General features: G+C 39.2%; 1 protein-coding gene across 1 annotated transcript in view; it reads left to right on the forward strand.

Annotated features, from left to right (window-relative positions):
* USP53 (ubiquitin specific peptidase 53) overlaps positions 1–26,364 on the forward strand; it is a 62,898-nt gene that overhangs the window by 16,718 nt on the left and 19,816 nt on the right. Inside the window, exons 2-13 of the mRNA XM_074950795.1 lie at positions 3,257–4,005; positions 5,848–5,940; positions 8,909–9,043; positions 12,642–12,755; positions 12,840–12,922; positions 16,423–16,528; positions 17,397–17,543; positions 18,326–18,475; positions 19,008–19,179; positions 20,549–20,698; positions 23,010–23,156; positions 23,491–24,211. Coding sequence (XP_074806896.1) covers positions 3,862–4,005; positions 5,848–5,940; positions 8,909–9,043; positions 12,642–12,755; positions 12,840–12,922; positions 16,423–16,528; positions 17,397–17,543; positions 18,326–18,475; positions 19,008–19,179; positions 20,549–20,698; positions 23,010–23,156; positions 23,491–24,211 — 2,162 coding nt within the window. The 5' untranslated portion in view covers positions 3,257–3,861. The remainder of the gene's footprint in view (positions 1–3,256; positions 4,006–5,847; positions 5,941–8,908; positions 9,044–12,641; positions 12,756–12,839; positions 12,923–16,422; positions 16,529–17,396; positions 17,544–18,325; positions 18,476–19,007; positions 19,180–20,548; positions 20,699–23,009; positions 23,157–23,490; positions 24,212–26,364) is intronic.

Raw genomic sequence — 26,364 nt, forward strand, 5'->3', positions numbered from 1 at the left:
CCATTAAACTTCACCACCAGGCCATTTGTTTGATGGTGGTAAGGAGTAACAACAAGTGGTTCACCCCATGAGCTTCCCAAAGGCTTTTCATGGTTTCTGCCAGGAAATTAGTTCCCAAATCCGTAAGGATGTTGGAGGGCCAACGTACCCTGGCAAAAATGTCTGTTGTTGCCTGGCACACACTTTTAGTCCTGGTGTTGCTTAGAGCTACTGCTTCCAGCCATCGAGTGGCAAAATCCATGAAAGTCAGTATGTGCTGCTTTCCTCTGGGTGTCTTTTTTTAGAAAAGGACCCAGATTATCCACAGCTACTTGCTGAAATGGAACCTCAATTATGGGGAGTGTCTGGAGAGGGGCTTTGACCTGGTCTCGGTTTTCCCACATTTTGGCACACCTCACCAGACCGGACATAGGTAGAAACGTCCTTGCCCATTCCCTCCCAGTGAAAGGACTTCCCAAAACAGTCTTTGGTCCTGTTCACCCCAGCATGGCCACTAGGATGATCGTGGGCTAAGCTCAAGAGCTTTACTTAGTACTTAGTTGGAACTACCAACTGTCTTTGAGGATGCTAGTCTTCCTGGTGCCCACCAGAAAGAGTTTCCTTGTATAAAAGTCCTCTTTCTACAACAAACTGCGATTGATTAGACGAGCTGAGAGGCAGTGGGTTGTTCCATGCTGCCATCCAAGCTCCCTGGAGGCTTTCATCTGCTTCCTGCTCGGCTTCCTCACTGATTTGTGGACTTGGGCTTGGTCCCTCTGAAAGCGATGTAGGTGATGGGACTGTTTCTGTTGACTGTGAACCACTGTCCGCTGGTGCACTATGTTGTGTTTCAGGCTCCGGTTGAGCCTCTTGCGCAGGTTTAGCTGCTGCTGCCAGTGCGGGCTTGGTGGTGCCCTCTGTGTTGGAGTTGCCGATGAGGCTGCAAGCGCTGGATTCAGTGCTGGCAATGATTCTGCTGCTGGTTGCTCTGCCAGTTCCAGTTCTGGGGCTGGGTCTCTGCAACTGGATCCACTACTGCTGTTGCAGACGTTGGCATGGGGTCCGGTTCCAACACCTCAGTCTGGGTTTCTGGTAACACAGACTGGGCTCTTGTAGAAGGCTCAGGAACAGAGCTAAGTGTGAAGACTTGCTTAGCCTGGCTGAGAGTGACCATTCCCACCCTCTTGGCTAGCTTCACATGGTTGGCCAACTCTTCCCCCAGCAGCATGGGAATGGGATAATCATGATAGACTGCAAAAGTCCACATTCCTGACCTGCCCTTGTACTGGACAGGCAACTTGGCTATAGGCAAGTCAAAAGAGGTTGACTTGAAGGGTTGAATCGTCACTTGGGCCTCTGGGTTGATTAATTTGGGGTCCACTAGGGATTGGTGGATAGCTGACACCTGTGCTCCAGTGTCCCTCCACGCGATAACCACCTTCCCGCCCACACTCAGTTTCCCTTCGCTCTGAGGATATCTGGGAGGCATCTGGGCCTGAGGACTTTTGGTGTGACCCCAGTGCAATGAACTACAATCTGTTGGGGTTCTTGGGGCAGTTGGCCTTTACATGCCCCAGCTCGTTACATTTAAAACATCGCCCAGCTGACTGGTCACTGGGGCGAGGTGGGTTGCTGGAGAATGGTGTGGTGGGATAAGGTATCTGGGGTTTTCCTTGGGGTGTAGCTGGGGCCTGGGGCTGCCCCCGGTAGTATGGGGTGGTCTTGGGGTGCCCCTTCTGGTATCCCCCCAAACTGCGACCAGGGTTGTTCCTCTCTGCTACCTCCACCCGTTTTGTTCCCATTTGCCCTGCCTCTCTGGCAGTCTGGGACTGCTCGTATTGATCAGCATAAGAAGCAAGACTTTCTGCTGAGTCCATTTTCTTATCCCATAAACACTGTTTTACATCATCATTGGTCATAGTCAGGAACTGCTCATGGACAACCAAATCACACATTCCTTTAAAGCTAGTTACACCCCTTCCTTTGACCCATTTATCTAACAAATCCTTCATCTGGTTTACATAAGCCATATTACTTAGTCCAGCCCCTCTCTTAAGGGCTCTAAATTTTACTCTGTAAGTTTCAGGTGTAATTTGAAATTGCTTCAAAACCAAATCCTTAAATTTACCATAGTCAGAAGCATCCTCAATAGGCATCTTGTTGAATATGTCCAGAGCTCTTCCAGTCAATTTTGCTACCAGTGTGGTCATCTTGTGATCTTCAGGAATTGCATGGAGGGTGCACAGTCTCTCAAAGGTGATGAAATATTCAGCAGTATCACTGGATTCATCATACTGTGGACATAGTCACTCCCATTTGTGGATTTTTGGGGAGGTGGAGCCAGCGGCTGAAGGGTTCTGTCATTTCCACGCTATCACCTCCAGTTCATGTTTCCTCTTTTTTTCTCTCTCCTTCTCAGCATGCTGCCTCTCTCTTTCCCTCTCCTCCCTAGCAGCTTTTCTCTGGCCACTTGTGCATCGATCACCATCTGTTCTAATTCTAGTTGTCTTTCATGTTCGTTCGTTCGTTCTTCCTTCAGCTTCCAATTTGGCTAAATCTAGTTTCTTTTGGACATCACTTTCTGTCATCCTAGCCTCCCTGCGCTTAATCTAGCCTAATCTGAGAGCTGGAAAGAAAAAGAGAGAAAAAAAAAAAAAACCAAAACAAAACCCAGCTTGTGAATTACCTTGCTGTAGCTTAACTACTCAGCCCTGAGGTAGAGAAGAAGAAGAAAAAAAAAAAAACCCTCCAGCTGCTCTCAGTTAAAAACAAAACAAAAAAACACCTCCCTGACTTCAAGCATCCAAAAGAAAAAATATTTTCTTTTTAAAATCCTAAGGTCTGTGCTTCTCGTTCAAAATGATCCCACTGTGCTGCCACCATGTCAGGGTCCCCATGTCTGTACCCTAGAGTTCAGAGTGGGGAGGGAACCCTGACATGATGATGTACAGCTTATCAAAGGCAACCCAATATTAATTCAACTTTGAGGTCCTAAGTGAGAAAAAACAGATTTCATGCAACTGTGCTGTATGGTTTCAGAAGTCAACACCCAAACTAATCTGATTATGGTCTTAATAGAATAAACAATATCTGGACTATGATGAATACCGAACCACATCAAATTGACCTTTTCCATCTTAACACTTTTTCCATTTAATAGTCTTTAACTCCTCTCTCTATGAAACTCCATTTACCTTTAATTGTTACCTGGTTTTATTCTCTTAACATACTGTTCTAAAGGACGTACTTTAAAACTTTTTTTTTTTCTCTGTTACAGATTTACTGGGAAAATAATGAAATAAAATACGGAGTTTTCTCTACTGGAATATATTTCATGGACCAGTGGGGAGAGACCGTATGCTGTTAGAAGGAAAAGGAAGATTTAAGGAAATGAGAGAACAGCAATATAAAACCAGACAAGAATTTTCTATTTTTGTAATATATTAAGGCCATAGTGTTTAAGAATTCTCTTCCAACTCGTGTTTTGCAGTAATACTTTGAAACAAAGACATCCCTAGAAGGAAAGGTCAGATACTGCGTGGCATGCTCAGCAAGAACTTTCATTCTAACAAAGGTGGACGTTCAAAATATTTTAATCTTAACAGGACATCATCAGTTTTATGGGTTTTTCATTCTTTTTTAGTCTCCAAAGCTCCAAAACTTTTTGTGGGATTACAAGTTCAGTTGACAGACTGTTCCTGATAAATAGCCAACAGTTGCAGAAGACAAATTCTTTACGTGGATGCCATTGTGCTATCTGAACAGAATGCCATGACTTTAAGGCACTTCTCATAAGTCGTCCTTCTTTGCCTTGCACTCGTCATATCCTTAAAAATATTAAAAGTGCAACTAGCTTGATTTTATATACATTTTTAAAAAAGAATGGCGTGGGCGAAGTTCTTGCGGAAACCTGCGGGTAACCTTGGAAAAGTGTATCAGCCTGGAAGTATGTTGTCCTTGGCCCCTACCAAAGGCTTGTTAAATGAGCCAGGACAAAACAGTTGCTTTCTTAACAGTGCTGTACAGGTAAGAAAAGATTGTCACCACTTTTACACGTGTTTTTTTTTTTTTTTTTTGGTAAACAAGTTGATGTTTACAGAAAATTGTGTTATGAATACATATCTGTTCTTTTTGAAAGGCTCTTAAAGCTTTTGTGTAATGTATATGTTTCTTGCACTGTAGAAGTACAGTAAGTTTCATTTATGGTTTTGACTGTGATCATGCTTTTCTTAATCTGTTGATAACGATCCATACTGAATTTATGTTGGGCAGGATATGCTTGTAATCATATTAATTCACAAAGTGTACCAGACAACTTTCTTAATTGGACTAGGGTTTTTCTTTTTTACCTAAACTACTATCACTTGAGAATTTAGTGTATAAATCTATGCTGCTTAATCCAAATTGTTTTTGTTGGTACCTTGGAATGAATTCTATTTTATCCTTTTTTTGGTCAAAGACCTGATTCTAATCTCAGGCATGTGTATATATAGCAACAAATCTATATAGTATCTATGATCAGAAACTTGTTCCATGTTCCCTTCTTATCAAGGAAATAAAACATAGATTTGCTTTTGCTGTATAAAAGCATATATTTTAAAAAGCTACTTCTTACATGTGTATGTCTTGCTACATACTGCATGGTTTGTTAGAACTGTAGTTCATCTATCAACATGTTCTAAATACCATCGTAGGTTTCAAAATTTACCATAAATAAAGCTTAAAGGCATTCTCCTGGGATGCTATGTGGTGATAAACTTCCTTTCAGAGGGCAGCTATTTTGTGCCTAAATATAGAGCTATTTTTTATGTTCTGTAGGTTAGTCCCACAAATGCATATTATTCTCCTAACTGTGATGCCAGCCCAATAAAAACCCCTTGTTAGCATGGGAGAAAACCTAGTTCCACAATATATGATAACCTTTCCCATGTTGCCAGTGGGCAGAATACCAACAAAAATCAGTCTGAGTAGTGTTGGATCTCAAAAGGTTTTGATGTCAAACAAAATCTTTAGTGAAATTCAATTTTTAACATGCATATTGCTGTGTTTTCTGTTTATCCTTCGTTATCCTGCTGTAGGGCATCTTTTCTATTCTTGATATTTACACTATCTTTAAAAAGGATGAAGGGGAACATCGGTCTCTTGTTGTACTACACTTTAGTGAAATCTATTGTAAAACAGTTTCATGTAAAAAGCTAAAACATACGAACAATGTGTAGCCTTTTAGATCATACCAGTGTAACTACGTTACAGTACTCTTTTTAGATTATGGTGGCAGTTTTGTCCTTTGACAAAGAGTTTGCAGCATCAATGGATCTATGCCAGCTGTCAAAATGTTACTATTTTTAAATTGTCTGGCTGTATTTTTATTCAAACCAACATGGAATGATATGGATACAGCAGAATGAATATGCTGCTTTACATTCATTTTAACGGGAACAACCTGACCTATGTTCAGTTTAGTTTTGCTTTTCCCTTAGGGTGCCCTAAAATTAAACCCAAAGTCCATTTTTTAGTTATAGTTTTAGACAGTCCTACCACCCACCAATCCACAGATGTTAACAGAGGATTCGGAGGAGAGATAATTGGCAACAATGTCCTTTTATAAGGAGGAGTGTGTTGTTTTTTCTGTCCCTTTCCCCTTCCTCCCACCTTTAAAAGTATTTTGTACTCTGACTTTTTCAAATGTACTTTATTCATTTTAGCATCTATCTTTATTTCTTGTAGTAATTATTATGCTAATATTGTACATGCCACATAAAATTAAAAAAAAGTCTAATAAATGTGGTTAAATGAATCTTACATTTTTAGGTAAGAAGTCCTTGGACTAGAATCCTTATTTTCTGTTCCACTTTATTTTTCCTGTAGGTTTTATGGCAGCTTGACATATTCCGACGGAGTTTAAGAGGTCTAACTGGACATATCTGTCAGGGAGATGCTTGCATATTTTGTGCTTTAAAGGTAAATACTGAATATTTCAAATGGAAGTTAAATCAAATTGTACTTCCAGTTTTTCTATCTATTTCATGAAATGAGGAGACTAATTTTCATCAGAATAAAGTAGTACTTTTCAGACACTAACCATTGGTACACGTGTTCAGTCTGCTGTGGAGAGAGACCTTACTAATGAGGAGTTGATCTCTAGATGTATGTAAATTGCAGCCAATGTTTCAAAAATTTTGTTCACATCTATGTAGCAGAGGCACATTTATATTTTAAACAAAATGTGAATTCCAACTGTTGTCCCTTGTATAGATGACTTAAACTGTTCGAAAGTTAATAATTAGCATGATACAGTTTGCTGTCTTGAAATCTTGTGTTTTAAGTGTGTTGACCATATCTTATCAAAAGGTAACCCTGTTTTATAAGTTCTAAGACGTTTGTAACTGAATAATCGACTTTAAGTGTATTTGGGTTATTTTTTCCCATTTGAAAGCAGTGAGCAGTTGTTATAGTTACTGGATAATTAAAATAAAGCTCGTAAGTGCTACATGTTTGTATATCGGCATCAAATCTGCATATTTCAACTGTTGTCTGACGCATTTACATCTAAAACTGCATCAGAATTTCCTTGAAGTTCATAAACAAATGTTCTGTTCTAGTCCATGTTTTTATGCTGCCTTCTTTATTGTAGTATTTGATTGCCTATGTTTAACATTGGGGGAAATATCTGTAAATGTGAAATAGTCAAATAAGTAAGATTAAGGGGGTAAGGGGAAACCTCACACGCTTTGCGTGGATTTTTGTTCCTTTGTGTGTTCTTGGCTAACTGAAATTCCACAGTAAACACATCTTTGAGATTCTAATATGATCATGTGGAATGGGTAGTGATATGCAGAACTTAAGAGTAGCTGATACAACATGGAATATGGGGAAAAATACGTTCAATGAAGAGATACTTTTCTGCCTGTGGTACATTTACTTTGTATGTAAGTACAGCCCTGCTTTTTGGGAGTACATCTATCTGTTGTACTGCCTGAAATTTGTGGTCCGAGGTGTGTGTACAGCACACAGATAAGGAGCAGAACAGCTTGGTTGTCAGCTGCATTTCCTTTGGGCTGTGTGGGTTTCAAAGTGCCTCTGAACAAGTAGTATTACATGCTGTGCAGCACAACTGGACTAGAATGGTGCAAGTGAAGACTGAATGAAAGGGAGTTGAAAGGAAATCAGACGAGAAGATTTGGATTTCGAGGTATAGAGGGTGATTAAAATAAAACAAAATGGGAGGGGTAAAAATAAGAGAATAGGAAGAACACACTTTGTCCTACATGTTGGGGTTTGGGGAGAAATCCCCAAAGGTTTTCTGTATTTCTTCTGTTCAGAATTTATTCAACGGTTCTTTTGTAAAGGCTTGTAGGCTTGAAGGTGGACCTAAAAATCTTTGTTTTGGTTCATGAGTGTGACTATCTATACAGCCCTGCCTACTACTTGTGTTTCTTGGAGGTGGCAAGGCATTTAAATTATTAAAAAATCCTGTTCTCATACAGGATCTCAAGATTCTTAAGTTTAATACTCTGATGGATCCAAAAACTGAACCAGCGGGCAGAGCAGAGAGGTGGCACATGATAAATATTTACAAATCAAAGTGAACTGAATGTTTGATTTTATAAATGTTAACCTCCATTTTCTGGAGGCCTTGCTTGTAATTTTTATCAAAGTAATAACATCGTAACTGGTGTTTTGGGGGGGCAGGGGAGAAGTTAGATATTGTACTGCCATTTTGATATTAACTGGAATATGGTTTGTAGCATCACCTTGTTTCATGAACATCCGAGACTAGCTTAACTGTTGTATCTGAAGATCTGTTGGACAGAGCACCCATAGTCACTTGTGGACTCCAAAGAAGTGGAGAATTTAGAGTTGATATGACTTTCCTTATAAGACTAAGAATTTGAAACCTAAAACTAATTCCTGGGAATGGACTTCACCTACCACCTTAGTTTTTGCCTGTTGTTTAATGTCTCAAATTATTTTAACTGCTTAACTTCATGTCCCCTCAATTTTTTAGCTTTGAATAACTAGATCAGTGCATACAAATACCTCTGCTGGGCTAAAGTTATTTAGTCTTTATGTAACCTTCAGTAAGTCTGTTCCATAGTTATTTCAAGCACGCACCCACAATATACTTAACTCTAGCGTCAGCTGACCCAGCTTCTTATAACCTTCACTGGTTCTGCAGTTAACTGACATAGTTATAGTATTTTTCAGTATCCCTATACACACTTCTCGTTAAAAAAACAAAACAAATGGGGTGCTGATCGTAGCCATCCCTAACGGGGGAAGTGTGTAATTTCTAAACAAGTATTTTGCATATTTCTTTACCATTTTAGAGAGAGGTGTATCTTTATAATCTACCTATTTACATTATTTTTACAAAATCAGTCATTCTTTAAATAATGCTCAGGTTACTCTAACATTTCATCCATGTGGAATGCACACCAGCTGTAAAGCTAAACTGATAGATAACACATGGCTTGCTAACTATTTTAGTGACTAAGATATAAAGTAAGCTTATAAATATGGACAGTATAAAAGCTGTGAATAAGTATTAATCACAGTTCTATACATTTTTATGATTTTAATAGGCCAAGTGTAAAATCTGCTTGCCTGCTCTATAATGATATGGCTCAGCTTAAAGTGTATAATAGATCACATCTCAGCAAAAACACAGAAATGAGATTGATTCGGAAGGAAACGATCGATCAATTTCAAAACGTACAGTTACTACATTGTATGTTTTTATATCCATTTAATATTGGATAGGTAAAGAAAGCTAATGGGATTTTTTTACTTAAACAGAATTTTGTATTAAATGCAGTGGCATAATTTCCTTTCAGCAGTAACATTTATTTATGAATTGTTGGCCTGTTCTGATATAATATGAAAAAGAAATGTCAGTGAAGTTATCAATCATTTCACTTACTTCCAGACAATATTTGCACAGTTTCAACACAGTCGAGAAAAGGCACTACCATCAGATAATATGAGGCATGCCTTGGCTGAAAGCTTTAAAGATGAACAGCGTTTTCAGCTTGGCTTAATGGATGATGCAGCGGAATGCTTTGTGAGTATTTACAATGGTGTTAATTTGTTTCTTGTTAAGAGTTTTTTTTCTTGGGGTTTTTTTGTGTGTTGTTTTGGTACGTTGCCAAATTGGCTCCTTGCATTAAACTCTGACAGTTTACTCTTGCAGAGTAGTGGAATAGGTCCTGAAGGATTTATTGTATTTGTTTATTAAGGCCCTTGTACAACACAGTGTTTGATTATTTTTTACCAAGTGGATATTATGCATTTACCAGTGATTTTTCTCCTCTCCAGTTGAAAGTACCATCTTGTACAAAAATTTTCAAAATAAGCTGTTCAGTACAGAAAGAGCATTGAACCCAGTCAGCAGTTCTAAGACTTGAACTCTGCTCTTCAGATTACCCAACTGAGTTGCCATTTTAATGTAATGAAATACAGTATACTCTTGATCAATGAGATGTGCTTAACACAGTGAAAGAAACTCACATTTTCATTAGATTAAATAAGTGTGACATAGCCATTTCTGTTTGTATTTCATGTACTAAAACATAGCTCACACATCTAAGAAATATTTCACTGGCCATGTAGACTAGTCAGTTGCCTGGTGTTTAGCTCATTTAATGTGAGGGTTGTCCACAAAAGGTAATTACTTCAAATATTACATAACATGAAATGGTGCTTGCTGATCATAGATTTGAGGTATGAGGTTATATATCTGTCTTAAGATTTGCCTACATGAGCATTTATCTGAAATCCTCCTATTGTTTAGCACCAGAGTGGTACTAGAACCAGTGGTGGGAATGCTAATGTAGACAAAGATAAACTTTTTTTACCATGCTGTCATCTAAAGTTGCTCATTGCATTGGTGGGAGATCCCTGAAAAAATGTTGATGTAGAGATAGTCTTAAGTTTTCATACAGATCCTGTCATCCCTGATGGGGCACACTATTGTACCAGTAGCTTCAAATTGTTTCTAATGGCTTGTAGACTCAATGAATGACTTGTATCTTTATTGTATTTCAACTCTTGTTTTCCATGCACAAATTTGGGATGGCTGACACACTTTCTCTCCTTTTTTTGTAAATTGATCTAGATTGTAAGCTCCTTAGTGAAAATAAATCACCTTGTGTCCATGTAGTGCTACATGACTGTTAACCATATTGGGACAGACGGAATGTTTACTTAAGATTTTCAGAGCAGCTTTATAAAAAAATTACTGCTTGCTTCATTTATTACTACTCTCCTTCATATTTCATAATGAAACTGATGGTACAAGACATTTTGAAACAACGTGAGCCAAGTTCTTTACTGGTGTAAATTGGCACATCTCCATTGAATTCTGAGGACTTGGCCCTGTTTCTCGTACTCTGAAAAGCAACGAAAAGATTGCATAGAAAAACTTTCTTGTTTGTAATGCACTGATTTGATACCTGATTGCATGGAAGTGATCTAGTAACTAATTACAGTAATTGGTTACTGAGGTGCTGTTTGTATCGATTAACAAGATTGATATCAAGCTTAATAGTATTTCATTTTGATTCATGTTATAGCCTACTATAATTAGATTAATTTTCTGCAAGGAGCACTCCCAGTCTGCAACTGGGTCACTGTTCCTCTTGGTTCTTCTAGCTTGATTAGCTCCACCCCCTAGCTGTTCGACAACTTGTGCTGACCTAGCACTGACCCTTCTTGCTGCAGTTTGTGGTGTATCCTCAGTTTCTAGATCGGGGTGGGCAAACTTTTTGGCCCAAGGGCCAAACTGTGAAACTGTATGGAGGGCCTCTGCAGCCTGGCCCCCACCCCTGTCCGCCGTCTCCCACTTCCCGCCCGCTGACTGCGCCCCCTCAGAACCCGCGACCCATCCAACCCCTCCCCCCGTCCCCTGACTACCCCGACCCCTGTCCACACCTCCACCCCCTGACAGGCCCCCCGGGACTCCCACGCCTATCCAACCCCCCCGTTCCCCATACCCTGACCGCCCCTGACCAATCCAACCCCCCTGCTCCCTGTCCCGACTGTCCTGCCCCATCCTAACCCCCCCCCCCCGACCACCCATCCAACTGCCCCCTGCTCCCCGTCCCCTGACTCCCCCTGGGACCTCCTGCCCCTTATTTACCCCCCGCTCCCCGCCACTTTACCATGCTGCTCACAGCAGCAGTACTGGCTTATTGGAAGGCCTGGGAGGTGGGTGGGAGGGCGCAAGCTGCGCTGATCGCACGGCGGCGTGGCTGTGGGGGAGGGGGACAGCAGGGGAGGAACCGGCGGCTAGCCTCCCTGGCCGGGAGCTCAAGGGCCAGGCAGGACAGTCCCATGGGCCGGATGTGGCCCTTGGACCGTTGTTTGCCCATCTCTGTTCTAGATACTTTACAGCTGATTAGCTGCTGCTCCTTACTGGAAGAGAGCATCACTATGAAGCAACAACACTTTTCATCAAGGCATACCTGGTATTAAAAACATCTGTGGTTGAGGTATTTGTTACCTGCTGTGTGGGACCTTCACCCTGCCGTGAGAAGCCAGGGAAACCCCAAGAAACATGACCCCGTCCCTTTGAATGCATGGCCTCGTCCAGCATAGGAGGAGCTGGAACTGAGGCAGAGACCTGGAGAAGTGTGTAGTGGGGTCAGAGTGGCCTCACATCATATTTTTTCCCTCTTTTACTCTGCTCACAGGTGTAGGTGACAATGGTTTAAACGCAGACTCACCAAACTGGTGAACTACACTAGTGGGGGGTTGCTTTCATTTCTCTGGAGTCAATTGGAAATTCTTGGGATAGAGAAGACAAAGGCAGTTGGCCCAAGGGATTAGAAAGAGGATGGTGATCAGTTGTTTTCCATGTCCACTGAAGGTAGGACAAGAAGTCATAGGCTTAATCTGCAGCAAGGGAGATTTAGATTAGCTGTTAGGAAAAGTTTTCTAACTACAGTATAAGGGTAATTAAGCTCTGGAATAGGCTTCCAGGGATGGAGATGGAGTCCCCATTGTTCGAGGCTTTTAAAAACAAGTTGGACAAACACCAGTCAGGGTGGTCTAGGTTTACTTCGTCCTTGTCACAGCTGACTTGATGATTTCTCAAGGTCCCTTCCAGTCCTACATTTCTATGGTTGTGGGATACTTTTGGTGGGCTTCATCTACACTGCATAGCAATAGAGTTCGAATCCTGGATCCTGGCTTGACTCTGGCTCAGACCTACCACCTCTGCAGGGCCCTAGGACTCTTGAGCTGAGTCTGAGCAATTTGTGTGTAGATGGAATGGAGGTTTGGGCTAAAGCCTGAGTCTGAGCCCGGGCTTATGTTGCAGTGTAGGCATACCCTTAAGGTACTTCTTGCAGAAAGGAGAACTTTGGTCCCAGCCTATAAATTGACTTTTTACAAAGGAGACCGAAGTTTGGAAGGCCACTCAGGTAACACTAATTTTATTTTGCAGTTCTGTTTTCTTAATGCTAGAAACTTTGACTGGGTATAGGCTGTCATGAACCAGGATAGTGATCAATGCAAATTGCCTGCCAACGGTTAGGAGGTAAATTTGCTGGAGCTAACAGGAGCGGTGGCCGGAATAACACACTACTGGTAATGTTCACAGAAAGTGAATTGATAAGAGATAAAAATCCAGCTATTTACAATGTCATCATTTCATTTAGGAAAATATACTTGAGAGAATTCATTTCCACATCGTGCCAAGCTGTGAAACAGACATGTGCACTTCTAAATCCTGCATCACTCATCAGAAGTTTGCTATGACACTATATGAACAGGTAAGATCTTTGTGTTACAACTTTATCTGTTTTATTTCCAATTTTATGAATTTGTGAAAGTAAAAACATCCTGTTTACTTGTAGTGTGTATGCCGAAGTTGTGGGGCATCATCAGATCCCTTGCCTTTTACAGAATTTGTGCGCTACATTTCTACAACAGCCCTGTGGTAAGTTCCTTTTCTCCACATTCCCCTGTCCAACTCCTCCCTCCCCCGCAAAATGCAAAATCCCATGCAAATTAGTCCTATAAATGTTAATATTTTGTATGTTTTTTCTTTGCTGAAATTGACATATGATAAATGATCCAAAAAATAAAATTTAGATAGTAAATAAGAGGGTGGAGAGGACTTGATTGAGGTATTCAGAATCAAGGATATGGTACAAAACTAGCTTTCCCTTCTGTTTAACCTGTCACTGAACAAGGAAGTGCTCTAAATTGACTGCTCTTTAATTTGAAGTAATAAAAAAATACTTCATGCAGTGCTTATTTCACCTGTGTCATTGACTGCTGCAGGAGGATCAAACACCTACTGGAGCTAGCATTCTGAGAAGGATGGAAAATTTATGGTCACTAAAATACGAGTAGTAATGCAAAAAATCCCTCTCCCCTACTGCCCACTACTGTATCTTTTTCAGATTCCTTATTTATATTTGTAGAAACACTTCTGTATATTTCTTGGAACAACAGACAAGCTGGTCTACTACTGGCAGTAATATGGATATACGCTGGGGTAAAAGGCAGGAAGGTGGCATGAGAGAAATATGTTTCAGTAGTTGAAGAGTGAGATGAGCAGTGACCAGACAAGGTTTAAGTTGTGATAATGGAGAGGAAATGATGGATTTTTGAGAAGTTATAGATTGGAAAAATAACAGGATTTAGTAGTGTGAAAGAAAAGAGTGAAAAATGACAAGGTCATGAGCCCAGGTGACAAGAAAGATGGTGGAATCTTAAATTAAATTGTGATTTTTTTTTTTATGGTTTGCATGCCAATTCAAATGCTTGTCTTAAATTTTCTCTTATTAGAAAAACTCTTTGAATATTCCTAAAATAGTTAACGGTGACATGCAAAGGATTCTTAATTTTTGTTGTTGCTTTTCCTTGAGGTATGAGAGCTTTTTTAAATCTTTTTTAATCTAATGTCATCATGTCCGGTCTCCTCTGGTTTTGCAGGAGTGTCTCCAGTGTGTCTGTGTGTTTTGTGAACTTTGTGCGTTACCTAAAAGTGGAGCTGTTTGATTTTTAAATAGAGAGGGTCGTGTGGAGGTTTTTATAATATAAGAAATCCCTCCACAAACACTGGAAATAAACTCTTCAGGCCTTCTTTATATATCCATAAAACAGCATAGAGAAGGGCACATAATATTTTTTTAAAATGTTCTCTTGGTGTACTGGGAACTCTTGTATGGAAGTGAGATGAAAACTGATGGGCAAACTCCCTGCCTGATGGATATTATCTTCCTTTCATGGGTTTTGAAGGCATCCTTCAAAAAGTGGAAGTTTAAATCCTAGTGAGGAAAATAGAAAGAAGCATAAACTCTCTCTGACAAATGAAGAGTAAAACTATAACTAGGAAGGCCAAAAAAGAATTTGAAGAACAGGTAGCCAAAGACTCAAAGTAATAACAAAACATTTTTTTGAGTACATCAGAAGCAGGAAGCCTGCTAAACAACCAGTGGGGCCACTGGATGATCAAAAGAGTACTCAAGGACGATAGGGGCGTTGCAGAGAAAGTAAATGAATTCTTTCCATCGGTCTTCACGGTTGAGGATGTGAGGGAGAGTCACAAACCTGAGCCATTCTTTTTAGGTGACACATCTGAGGAACTGTCCCAGATTGAGGTGTCATTAGATGAGATTTTGGAACAAATTGATAAACTAAACAGTAATGAGTCACAAGGACCAGATGGTATGCACTCAAGAGATCTGAAGGAACTCAAATGTGAAATTGCAGGACTACTAACTGTAGTTTGTAGCCTATCATTTAAATCAGCTTCTGTACCAAATGACTGGAGGATAGCTTACGTGACACCAATTTTTATAATGGGCTCCAGAGGTGACCCCAGCAATTACAGGCCAGTAAGCCTGACTTAAGTACCAGGCAAATGATTGAAACTATAATAAAGAACAAAATTGTCAGACACATAGATGAACATAATTTGTTGGGGGAAGAGTCAACATGGTTTTTGTAAAGGGAACTCATGCCTCGCCAATCTACTAGAATTCTTTGAGGGGGGGCCAACAAGCATGTGGACAAGGGGGACCCAGTGGATATAGTGTATTTAGATTTTCAGAAAGCCTTTGACAAGGTCCCTGACCAAAGGCTCTTAAGCAAAGTAAGCAGTCATGGGATAAGAGGGAAGGTCCTCTTATGGATTGGTCACTGGTTAAAAGATAGGAAACAAAGGGTTAGAAATAAATGGTCAGTTTTCAGAATGGAGAGAGGTAAATAGTGGTGTCCCCACAGTGGCAATCAAAAAAGCTAACACAGAATGTTGGGAGTCATTAAGAAAGGGATAGATAATAAGACAGAAAATATATTGCCTCTATATAAATTCTATATAAATTCATCTTTAATATTGATTGCAGATATGGTCGCCCCATCTCAGATATGTTGGAATTGGAAAAGGTTAGGAAAAGGGCAACAAAAATTATTAGGGGTATGGAATGGCTGCCATATGAGGAGAGATTAATAAGACTGGGACATTTCAGCTTGGATAGATATGATAGAGGTCTATAAAATCATGACCAGTGTGGAAAAAGTAAATAAGGAAGTGTTATTTACTCCTCCATAAAACAAACTAGGGGTCACCAAATGAAATTAATAGGCAGCAGTTTAAAACAAACAAAAGGAAGTATTTTTTCACACAACACAGTCAATCTGTGGAACTCCTTGCCAGAGGATGTTGTGAAGGCCAAGATTATAACAGGGTTCAAAAAAGAACTAGATAAGCCATTGGTGGACCTATCCTCCATGAATTTATTAGCCAGGATGGGCAGGGATGGTGTCCCTAGCCTCTGTTTGCCAGAAGCTGGGAATGGGCGACAGGGTATGGATCACTTGATGAGTACCTGTTCTGTTTATTCCCTCTGAAGCACCTGGCATTGGCCACTGTCAGATGACATTTGGTCTGACCAAGTGTTTCTGTTCCTATGGTTGAAAACAATTACTATACATTAGAGTTAACCTCTAATGCGTCACCTTTTGCTTCCATCAATTGTAAACTTTTTCAAGCTGATTATTTCAGTAAGAGATTAAAGTTAACTTATTCCATACAAAAATTCTGCTGTTCAGCAGACTCTTTACTAAGATCAACTAATTTTATGGCATAGTTCCTAGTGGACTACCCTCTCACTTGAAACATAATCAGGTCAGGTTTAAGACACACTGCAGTGCAATTGTAGGGAAACGTGCTTGTCTGCAGTCCACATTATAATCCTCCTATCTTGACAGAGGACTTCGGGGCTGATTAATCTACAATTTCAGGAGAAATAAATTCACTAAAGAAAAAATATTGGCAAATATCATTAAGAAAAGGTCAATCTTGCATTAATTCTTAGGTATACATTGCCACACTAAATTTTTGAAGCATTACTGAGGTAGTTTAAATCTGTTTACTATTAAGGTGAATGATTTCTAATGAAATATGTTTTTATTTCATGTTTACAGCAATGAAGTTGACAGAATGATGGAAAGGCATGAGCGTCTCAAGCCAGAAATGTTTGCAGAATTGCTACAGGCAGCAAATACTACTGATGACTTCAGGAAGTGCCCTGTAAGTAGACAGAATAAACAATTCTTACATTTCTGTGGTTTAGACACAGGAAATAATTTCCTAGGATTCAGATTCAGTAATATTTTGGACTGCATTTGAGTGCAGCTCAACTTTAAACATGCAAACGCTTGCATCTACTCTTTGAGCGACAGTTTCAGTACTTACCTATGCATGCAGCTATCATCTGTGTATGAGGGTTTGCACATAGAAAGTTGTTGACACACAAATGGCCATTGTGAAAATGAGGTACTTAAGTCCATGTTTTGTTAGTTGAAACTCTTCACTTACTAACAGACCACTTACGTGGCTGTACTTGATGAACCTGAATGATAAATGCTGACTAAATGCAGTTTCCTTTAGGCTGTTTTTTTGGTAGTGATATGGCTTGATAAAACAGACTGTCTTCCATTTGGTTCATCTCAAGTCTCCTCTTTCTTGCTTGTGCCTGCCTTCCTCTCACTCTGTCTCTGTCTCTCATATAATTGTCTGCCGCTGTGTTCTAGTACTGTTTTGTTTCAGGGCCATAGAGAAATATTCCAGAAAAATACTAAACAGTGATCAAAGAGAAGAAAATAATAATAAAGTCAGTGTCCTCCATCTCATAAGTTTGCCATAAGCGGTTGGGGGGAATGAAACCTAGCTAACGTTGAAGATGACATGATCAGGATGTGTGTCCAATATTTTATAACAGTATGAGATTACATGTCTTCATGGTTACTACTGACAATTTAGAGGTAATAAATTTAAACTTGAGGCTAGGAAGGAAGTGTGGAACTTCTTTATTTTTACTCTGGTCATCCAATAACGTTCTCATTTTCTAAGTTGTTGGCATGTTCACTCTTTTGTGTGTCACTTTTTTTTCTTCTAGAGTAACTGCGGTCAAAAAATAAAAATCCGTCGTGTTCTCATGAACTGCCCTGAGATTGTGACAATCGGTTTAGTCTGGGATTCGGAACATTCTGACCTGACAGAAGATGTCATGCGGAATCTGGCAACACAACTTTATCTTCCTGGGGTATCTGAATTAAAACTAATCTATCTTATTTTTAAAATTTCAGTCCTAACAGCTGATGCATCATGCTCATGCCTTTCCTCATATCTTTTTTTCCTCTTAAAATAAGTTGATATATACCTAACTTTGGAATTACAATTAACATTTAAAAAATAGATCAGGGAGTATATTTTGTGTGAACTAATATTAATCTTCACAACACATCTGTGGTAAAGTGATGATAACACCATTTTACGGTTGGGGAACTGAAGCATCGAGAGTAATGGCAAAATTGTCAAGTGTCTGCTAACTTGAGATGGCTAGGGCCTGATTTTCAGACTTCATGGCATTTTTATAGTGTTTTACATGTTCAAGGCACAGGTCTAATAGACATTGAGTACCCAGAAAATGAACACCTAGTGAGTGGCCACTTGTGGAAAACTTGGTTTAAGTGATTCCAAAGTATCAGTTCTCTATGGTGACATTCAACTGCCTTAACCATGAGACCATCCTTTCTTTTCCTGCAGTCCTCACCTCATTCACTGTATACCTTCACATTTCTGCAGTAAATGAAGCAAAAGTCCTAAAAACATACATGTCCTTCATCACACAATGGATTAGTTCTCTGAGCATCAGTCATCTTGTACACAGAATGAGGCAGGGATACTTTAGAAATTACATGCTCATGTAACTCCTGTCATAATGCTTATAGACACACAAGAAGACATGCATGCAGCCTTGACTTAATCTAACTTTACAATCTCAGACATGCTTTTTCTTTAATCTATACATAATCATTTTTACAGCTGTTCTATAGGGTTACAGATGAACAGGCCAAAAATAGTGAACTTTTTCTTGTGGGTATGATTTGCTACACGAGTCGACATTACTGTGCCTTTGCCTTTCATACCAAGAGTTGCAAGTGGGTGCTGTTCGATGATGCAAATGTGAAAGAGGTAGGCTTTGTATTATTGCTGCTAGATTTAATGACCTTTATTTTTTTAATGGTACGTTGTGCCCCAAATATTTTTTCTGCATTAAAACATAACTTATTCTTTTGACACCAGACTTAAAATTCAAACAAATGTCCTCATTTTCATGAAAAGTAGTTTGACAAGTCAGTTTTAAGTATTTTTAAAAAAAAAAAAAAAATGCACAACTTCACTGTTCTTAAAATGTGCAATAATTGGATAGTAGATGTTAGTGCGATTTTTCTTAAAAATATAGGTTTAATAAGTAATGAATATGATAAACTCTGGCTGGTATCTGTAATGTGTTGATGTTATGCTGACTCATATGCAAATGTTTGCTTTTCTGCCCTAACTTGCATAAATTTAAAATGAATAGTACAGCTGCAGTTGTTCTGTGTTTTCAGGATCAGACATTCAATTCATGTAAAATGTCTTTGGTTTATAAAGGTATGCTGAAATTTGGGTTTAAGTACCAGTTAGTTTTATATTTGCAAAAATATGGGCATTTTCTTATTAGGTTGGAACAAAATGGAAAGATGTGGTCTCCAAGTGCATTCGATGTCACTTTCAGCCATTGCTGCTATTTTATGCTAACCCAGATGGTACAGCTGTATCGACGGAAGATGCTCCTAAGCATATCATTCACTGGTCTCATTACAAAGCAGCTGCAGGACATGGAGATGACTTGGGTAATAAAAGTTTTGACTAATACCATTTTTAATAGAATATGACCAATATCTGGGGGGTAATTGATTAGCTGTCCTGATCTTAAGTGCCTTTATCAATAATTATCTAAATGTCCTGATAGCATTTGGTGTGTGTATACTTAACATTAGAACTATCAAAAATAATGTTTTGTTGCAAATGTAAAAATGTGGATTGAGACACAGTTAAAGGATTCCTAACTAGAAACGTTCTTTAACTGTAAAAATTCACATGGCTAAAAAACTAAAGTTACACAGTGGAAGAATATAGTAAATCTTACTTCTCTAAGTTGGTACAGTCAACCTGCAGAACTCTTTGCTGGAGGATGTTGTGAAGGCCAAGATTATAATGGGGTTTAAAAAAGAACTAGATAACCTCATGGAGGATAGGTCCATCAATGGCTATTAGCCAGGATGGGCAGGGATGTAAAACCACGCTCTGAAGTGTCCCTAGCCTTTGTATGGCAGAAGCTGGGAATGGGCGACAGGGGATGGATCACTTGATGATTACCTGTTCTGTTCATTCCTTCTGAAGCACCTGGCATTGGCCACTGTCGGAAGACAGGATACTGGTCTAGATGGCCATTGGTCTGACCCAGTATGGCTGCTGTTATGGTCTTATGTTGACCAAGTGATCTCACTTAACCAAGAAAGAGAGAACTTTGATTTTTCTATTGTGTGGGGTTGTTTTGTTTGTGACTAAATAGTATAACTAATTGTATTTATTTGGTAAATAGTATTTAATATGTAGTCATGGCATGTTTTGTCTGCATGAGAGTAGATAGGTGACAGTATATTTGTATTGGTTTTTTTTTGATACCCCCAAAATAATATAAAACTGAAAAAAATGTTTTGAGGAAAAACTGTGAGCAAGTGATAACAGTTCAGAACCTTGAAGCCTTGAGGTTGCAGGAAACATCTTATTTAGGGATTCATTATGGAAGGGCAGCGTAGTCTCTGTGCCTGGTCAGAATCTAGCCCTTCGACTCTGTAGTGTTTGGCTGTTGTTTTCTAGTGGTCCTATCTGTGTTATAAAATTTGAAAGTGATGACGAAAGGAAAATTGGATTTGGCCTGTTCCCATTCACTTTGTGCACTGTTGCCTGATGGTGACCATCTCAAGGAAGAAAATCAGAATTGAATGCCATCCCCATATTTATTTTGGCAAATTGCATAATATGTAAAATATTACAAAAATCTTCTTGTATGCCACAAACTATTAAGTAAACTATTAAGTAAAACTTAAAGTAATCCAAAACTATACTTCCTAATTCTTGGAATTAAAAATAAATGTGGTGAAGATCTAAATGAGCAAGAATTTCATTTCTGAAGATTAATGATGTTTAATGTTATAGGATTTGAGAAGTCATCCATTCCAAAGTCAGATCTCACAAAAGAGAATGGATTTGGAGAATGTGCTAGTCAGAAGGGCATTAAAAAATTTCAGACAGACAATTCAGCATTCAGTAGAAGCCCTATTCAAGCAAGTGGTGGTAGGGGGCCAGGTAAGTACCTTCTTAAATATGTAGTTTCCTAACTTTTTTCACAGCACTGTTACTTTAGATCCATTTTCTTAAGCTGCAAAGCTTGTTCTGAAATAGTTACATCATTGATACTGAACTTTCAGTCCACCTACCATGGAGAATGATTAAATGGCGTGAAAAACTATATTTGAACTTAGCCACTATATGACTATACAGACACATAAGTCTCCACTGCCCTCCTGCCCCAATAAAAATCCACTATTGTAATAATATTGGGCTGTAGTCATTTAATGTAATTCTTTGCTTTTTATTTGATCTTTCCTTGTCATATGTTTGGAAAGCATAAGTGGCAGTAATCACTTCCTTTTTATGGTGGGTTTCTACTATATTTGTTGAAACATCAGTCCATTTTTGTGTAAATCAGATTTTCAAGTTGACAAACTACAAAATACTCCTATCAGGATATCACAGTTGAGTGATGCTGATGCAGGAAAGGCACAGCTTGCCCTCACTTCCACACCCCCGCCCCCCTTCGTTGGGTTGCCAATGTGCTTTACACCTTAAAGACCAGTAAGAGAGAAGGAATGAAGGACCTAACCAAAAGAAACTGGTTCTGCTTAATTAAGAGATTTATTTCTTTTCTCTGTTAATTACCCCACCTGTCTCCCAGTGTCTAGATGTTAGCTAAAATTACTTTTTTCTTACAATTTGAAACCAGACTTGATGGCTAAAGTACTTTTTTCTTTCATTGTAAATTTTTAAGACGTTCAACTTGCTATTAACTCACTTGGAACCCAGGGTGACCCAAAATTGGACACTGCTCACTGACTAGGAAATATCAATTTAAATAAAACAGATTACAGATTATTTACTTGAAACTCTACTATATTCTCAAAAACAAAGCTTTGCTTTTGATGCAGTAATAAGTATTAACTCTCTGCTTTGTTTTAGTATGAGCCCTAAAGGTTGATTTTCATTCAGATCAAATACAGTAACTTCTCGCTTAACGTTGTAGTTATATTCCTGAAAAATGCAACTTAAAGCAAAACGATGTTAAGCAAATCCAATTTCCCCATAAGAATTAATGTAAATAGACGGGGTTAGGTTCCAGGGAAATTTTTTTCACCAGACAAAGGCTATATTATACTCTGTGTGTATGTGTATATGTATATAAAGTTTTAAACAAACTATATTTAATACTGGTACACAGCAATGATGATTCTGGAGCTTGGTTGAGGTGGTGAAGTCAGAGAGGGTGGGATATTTCCCAGGGAATGCCTTACTGCTAAATGATGAACTAGCAATCAGCTGAGCCCTCAAGGGTTAACTCGTTGTTAAGGAAGCCTCACACTCTACAAGGCAGCATGAATGGAGGGAGGGGAGGCAGCATGGTAGACAAAGACAGAGACACACACACTCTGTGTGTGTGTGTGTGTGTGTGTGTGAGAGAGCGAGATGGATGTGCATTGCCCCTTTAAGTATACTGACCCCACGCTAAATAGATCAGCAAGTTGAGACAGACGCTGTTGCCGGGAAGCTACCACCGTCCTGAGCCCTGTCGTATCTTCTCACCCCCCCCACCCCGCTCTATGGAAATGGGGTAAACGTGGCGCAGGGGGGACAGGGACACCCTGACATTAGCCCCCACCTTCCCCCCCTGCACAGCAAGGAGGCGGCTCCGGGGAGCAGCTCCAAGGCAGAGGGCAGGAGCAGCACATGGCAGTCGGGGGAGGGACAGCTGAACCGCTGGCAATTGATAGCCTGCTGGGTGGCTGCCGCACAGGGAACTTAAGGGAGCTGATAGGGGGCTGCTGGTCCACCCTGGTTCCAAGCCCCCACCAGCTAGCTCCAACGGGCTTCTCTTCCTGCAAGCAGTGGACAAAGCAAGTGGCTGCCAAACGACAGTATAAGGGAGCGTTGCACAACTTTAAACAAGCATGTTCTCTGATCACCAAAGTAACAACGAAACGACGTTAATCAGGACGACTTTAAGTGAGGAGTTACTGTATGTTCAATAGCTAAAATTAAATCTTGATTACATGAAGCACAGTTAGTGTACATATTTTGTCAAATTTATAACTTTTTATATTTGTAAGGATCCCTTTAAGGTAAGTATTATATATTATTATATTAACCTTAATGGATTTTGCTATGTGCAGACTGTTTGGGATTTTTAAAATTTGAGGTAGATAAAAGGTGGTTATGTGGTCTTTTTTTTTTTTTTAAGTAATTCTATTAACATTAACTTGAAAGTGAAGGTATAGTAAGCATAATTGTACATGCTTTTTGCCATGGCTATTTAGATAAGATGCAATAATGAATATTTTTGCAGTTAAGTTAGGGCACAGTGATCAGAAGGACAAATTAAAGGACATCTCCAAAGAGTGTGCCCAGAAGGCAGTTGATATGAGAAACTTTTCATCCTACCTAAGAAAAGCTGCAGATAGAGGACCAAGAAGAGACTCTGGGAGACAAAGAGGTACATTTAAAAATCAAACTTTAGAAACAAATGGCTAAAATAACATTTTTAATCTAGACAAATTGATATATGCTAAATTTGCTACTTGAGTTAAAGGAAAAAAAATCCCAAGATTAAAGTCTCCGCTCTTACAGATGTTTTTAAAATTTGTGCCATTTGAGGTGGTTTGTTTTTTTTCTTTAAATTGTGATGGCATAGCAGGAATAAATAGCTGTCTGATGCACAACGTCAGACAGGGAAGATTTTTATGAAAAGAATGTACTTGAAGGAGAACTTCAATAGAGCTTTTTCTCTCTCTCTTTCTCTCTTTCTTTCATTTTACAAAATCTAATAGGGGAAGACCGCTCTCATTTTAAGTCCGGATCACCTCCTGCTGGAAATGGATTTACACACTACACTGATCAGCGCCTATATGGTAGCCAGGGAAGAAGACCTTACAACCATGAAAGAGTACCAAACCAACCCAGGCCTGCTGCCCAGGTCTTAGGGTCAAATAAAAGAGACATTTTTCCTGCTGGGGAGAAAATGATGATGAGCAGGGCTAGAGCTGACAGTGCCACTGGCTATGATACAGACAGCAGCCAAGACTCTAGGGACAAAGGAAGTATCAGCAGAAGCAGAAACAGAGGTTGGAAACCTATGCGAGAGACACTAAATGTGGACAGCATTTTCCGTGAGACTGAGAAGAAGCAGCATAGCCCACAGCATAAGGCAAATCCAAGCAGTAAACCTAAACACGAAAAGGAGCAGAGCTTTAACAATTGGCCAAAAGAGAACCAAACCCAGAAAGGGTTAATGACTATTTATGAAGACGAAACAAAACAGGAGACAGGAAGTCGGAGTTCCTTGGATTCAGAAGGAAAAGGAAATACTGAGAAAATTAAAGGATTTACAGAGAGAAAAATCCATGCTGACAGTTGGCAGATGCAAAGGACTGAGTCTGGATATGAAAGTAGTGATCATATCAGCAATGAATCTGCCAATCTGGATTCGCCTATTGTTGAAGGAACTAGCCCACTGGACATCAAGGGTATTAAAGAAACTCTTTCCTGCAGGTAATGCTAACAAATACTCTAAATAAGAGTCTTAACCAAGTGTGAATTGTTTTAGTGCCATATGGTGTTTTCTGGATTGTGGGTAAAGTTAACTGTCTGAAACGTTCCATCTTTTATTGTAGGAAACAGTTGTGGAAAACTAGGAAAGGCTGAAATTGGGCCCTAGAGAGTGGGGGAGGTTGTGTAGGAAACCAGTGCAAAGTCAAACTCTTAGACTAGTTATGAATTCTGTATAATCACCATGGCCCAACATTTTCACCATTCAAAACTCTCATTAACTCTTATATGAGACTTGGACCAATTCTGCAGCCCTTATATGTACCGTAGCGAGTAGAATTTATGAGAAGGCTGACGGACAAATCGGTGAGAATGGTGTGAAAGCACTGTTGCATGTAATCTAGAATGAAACATTTAATTTATATAGAACTTTAGATGTACATCTTGCAGTTCAGTGGGTAAAGTGTGCCAAATAAATCTGTGCCTCAAAGAGCTTATAACACACCAGTTCAACAAATCCTAAGCACTGTTAAACTTTTTGCAAACTGTAATATACTGAAACAATTAACATTAGATGATATAAACCTTCAACAGCTTATTTTCATGGCTCTCTAATACTGAAGACCTTGAGTAGTGGGTTCTACCTGCTGGGAATCTAAATTTTCTCTTCCTCTGAACCATGGTGGGGTGTTTTTTTTGTTTTTTTTTTTGTTTGTTTTTTAAAGCACCAAGCTCTGCCACTTAAAATGGTCCTTACTTTCCTAGCCAATGACTATTTTTGGTAGTAGAAATACTGCAGATAAATAACTGAATTTCAGTGGCAAGTTGCTTATACTATTTTTTATATGTATATAGAGCTCTCCTGCCAACAAAATAAAACCACCCCCAATGAGGGGCGGTAACTTTGTCGGTGGGAAAGAGTCTCCCGCTGACAAAGCACTGCCCACAACGGTGCTTTTTATTGGTAAAACTTTTGTCAGTCGGAAGTGTTTTTTCACACCCCTGACAGACAAAAGTTTTACTTTTATGACCCATTACACAAAGGAAAACTGTTTCCCCATGCTTATTTTTCCCCCTACTGTTACTCACACCTTCTTGTCAACTGTTGGAAATGGGCCATCCTGATTATCACTACAAAATGTTTTTTTCTCTCCTGCTGATAACTCACCTTAACTGATCACTCGTGTTATAGTGGGTATGGCAACACCCATTTTTTCATGGGGTGTGTGTGTAGGTGTGTATATATATCTTCCTACTGTATTTTCCACTGCATGCATCTGATGAAGTGGGTTTTAGCCCACAAAAGCTTATGCTCAAATAAATGTTAGTCTCTAAGGTGCCACAAGTACTCCTCGTTCAGTTTTAATATTGATACAAACAAGATGTTAATGAGTAAATGCATGTCTAGACTAGGAAAATAGGTTGTGTTAAAATGTGTTATGCCTAGTGTAAACAGGTTTTATGCTTTTAAAAAATATTTTAGCTGGTCAGTGGTTAGTGGTCAGCGCAAGGCTCTGCTGTGTTAACCCCCAAACATTTTAGGGTTTAAACTTGTAACACTTTGATATATTTTCAGTTGTTTGTATCTAGGTGGATGTGATGGTAAATATCTGTCAAAATATAACTCTTTTGGAATGAAAAATCATAAAATCCATTTCTCCTGTGCCAAGAATGACAAAAATTAAGCCATACTTATTTTAATGGTTTTTCTGGAATAGTTTTATGTAAAAGTGACATGGAACATTCACTTGGGCCCATATTTCATTCAAGGAAAATGATATGCAATATTTCCCCAGATTATGGTCCCATTAATTGTTCACTCTGCACAATCAACCCCCTTCTTCCCCAAGAGGTAAACAGATGGGTCTTACAGCATGACCTGAAAATTTCCATATTCTGAAATAAGGAAGGAAGCAAATTCCAAAGCCAAGTACCCTTGTTGAAAATCTCTGCCAGAAGTAGTATTTTGAGGATGAGTTTAACCAAAGTTTTTGTGTGGCAACTGCCTTGGTAAATCTATCCATTGTTTACCATAGCATAAGCACAGATCTAATAATGTAAATCTGAAAAGTGCATAATAAAACAGTCTATAGCCCAACATAAGACCATTCTTCTCTTCACTGAGATCTCTCTTCAAAACAGACTTTTTCTTTAAA

The sequence above is a fragment of the Natator depressus genome, chromosome 4 (genome assembly GCF_965152275.1).
Source record: "Natator depressus isolate rNatDep1 chromosome 4, rNatDep2.hap1, whole genome shotgun sequence".
NCBI lineage: Eukaryota > Metazoa > Chordata > Testudines > Cheloniidae > Natator > Natator depressus.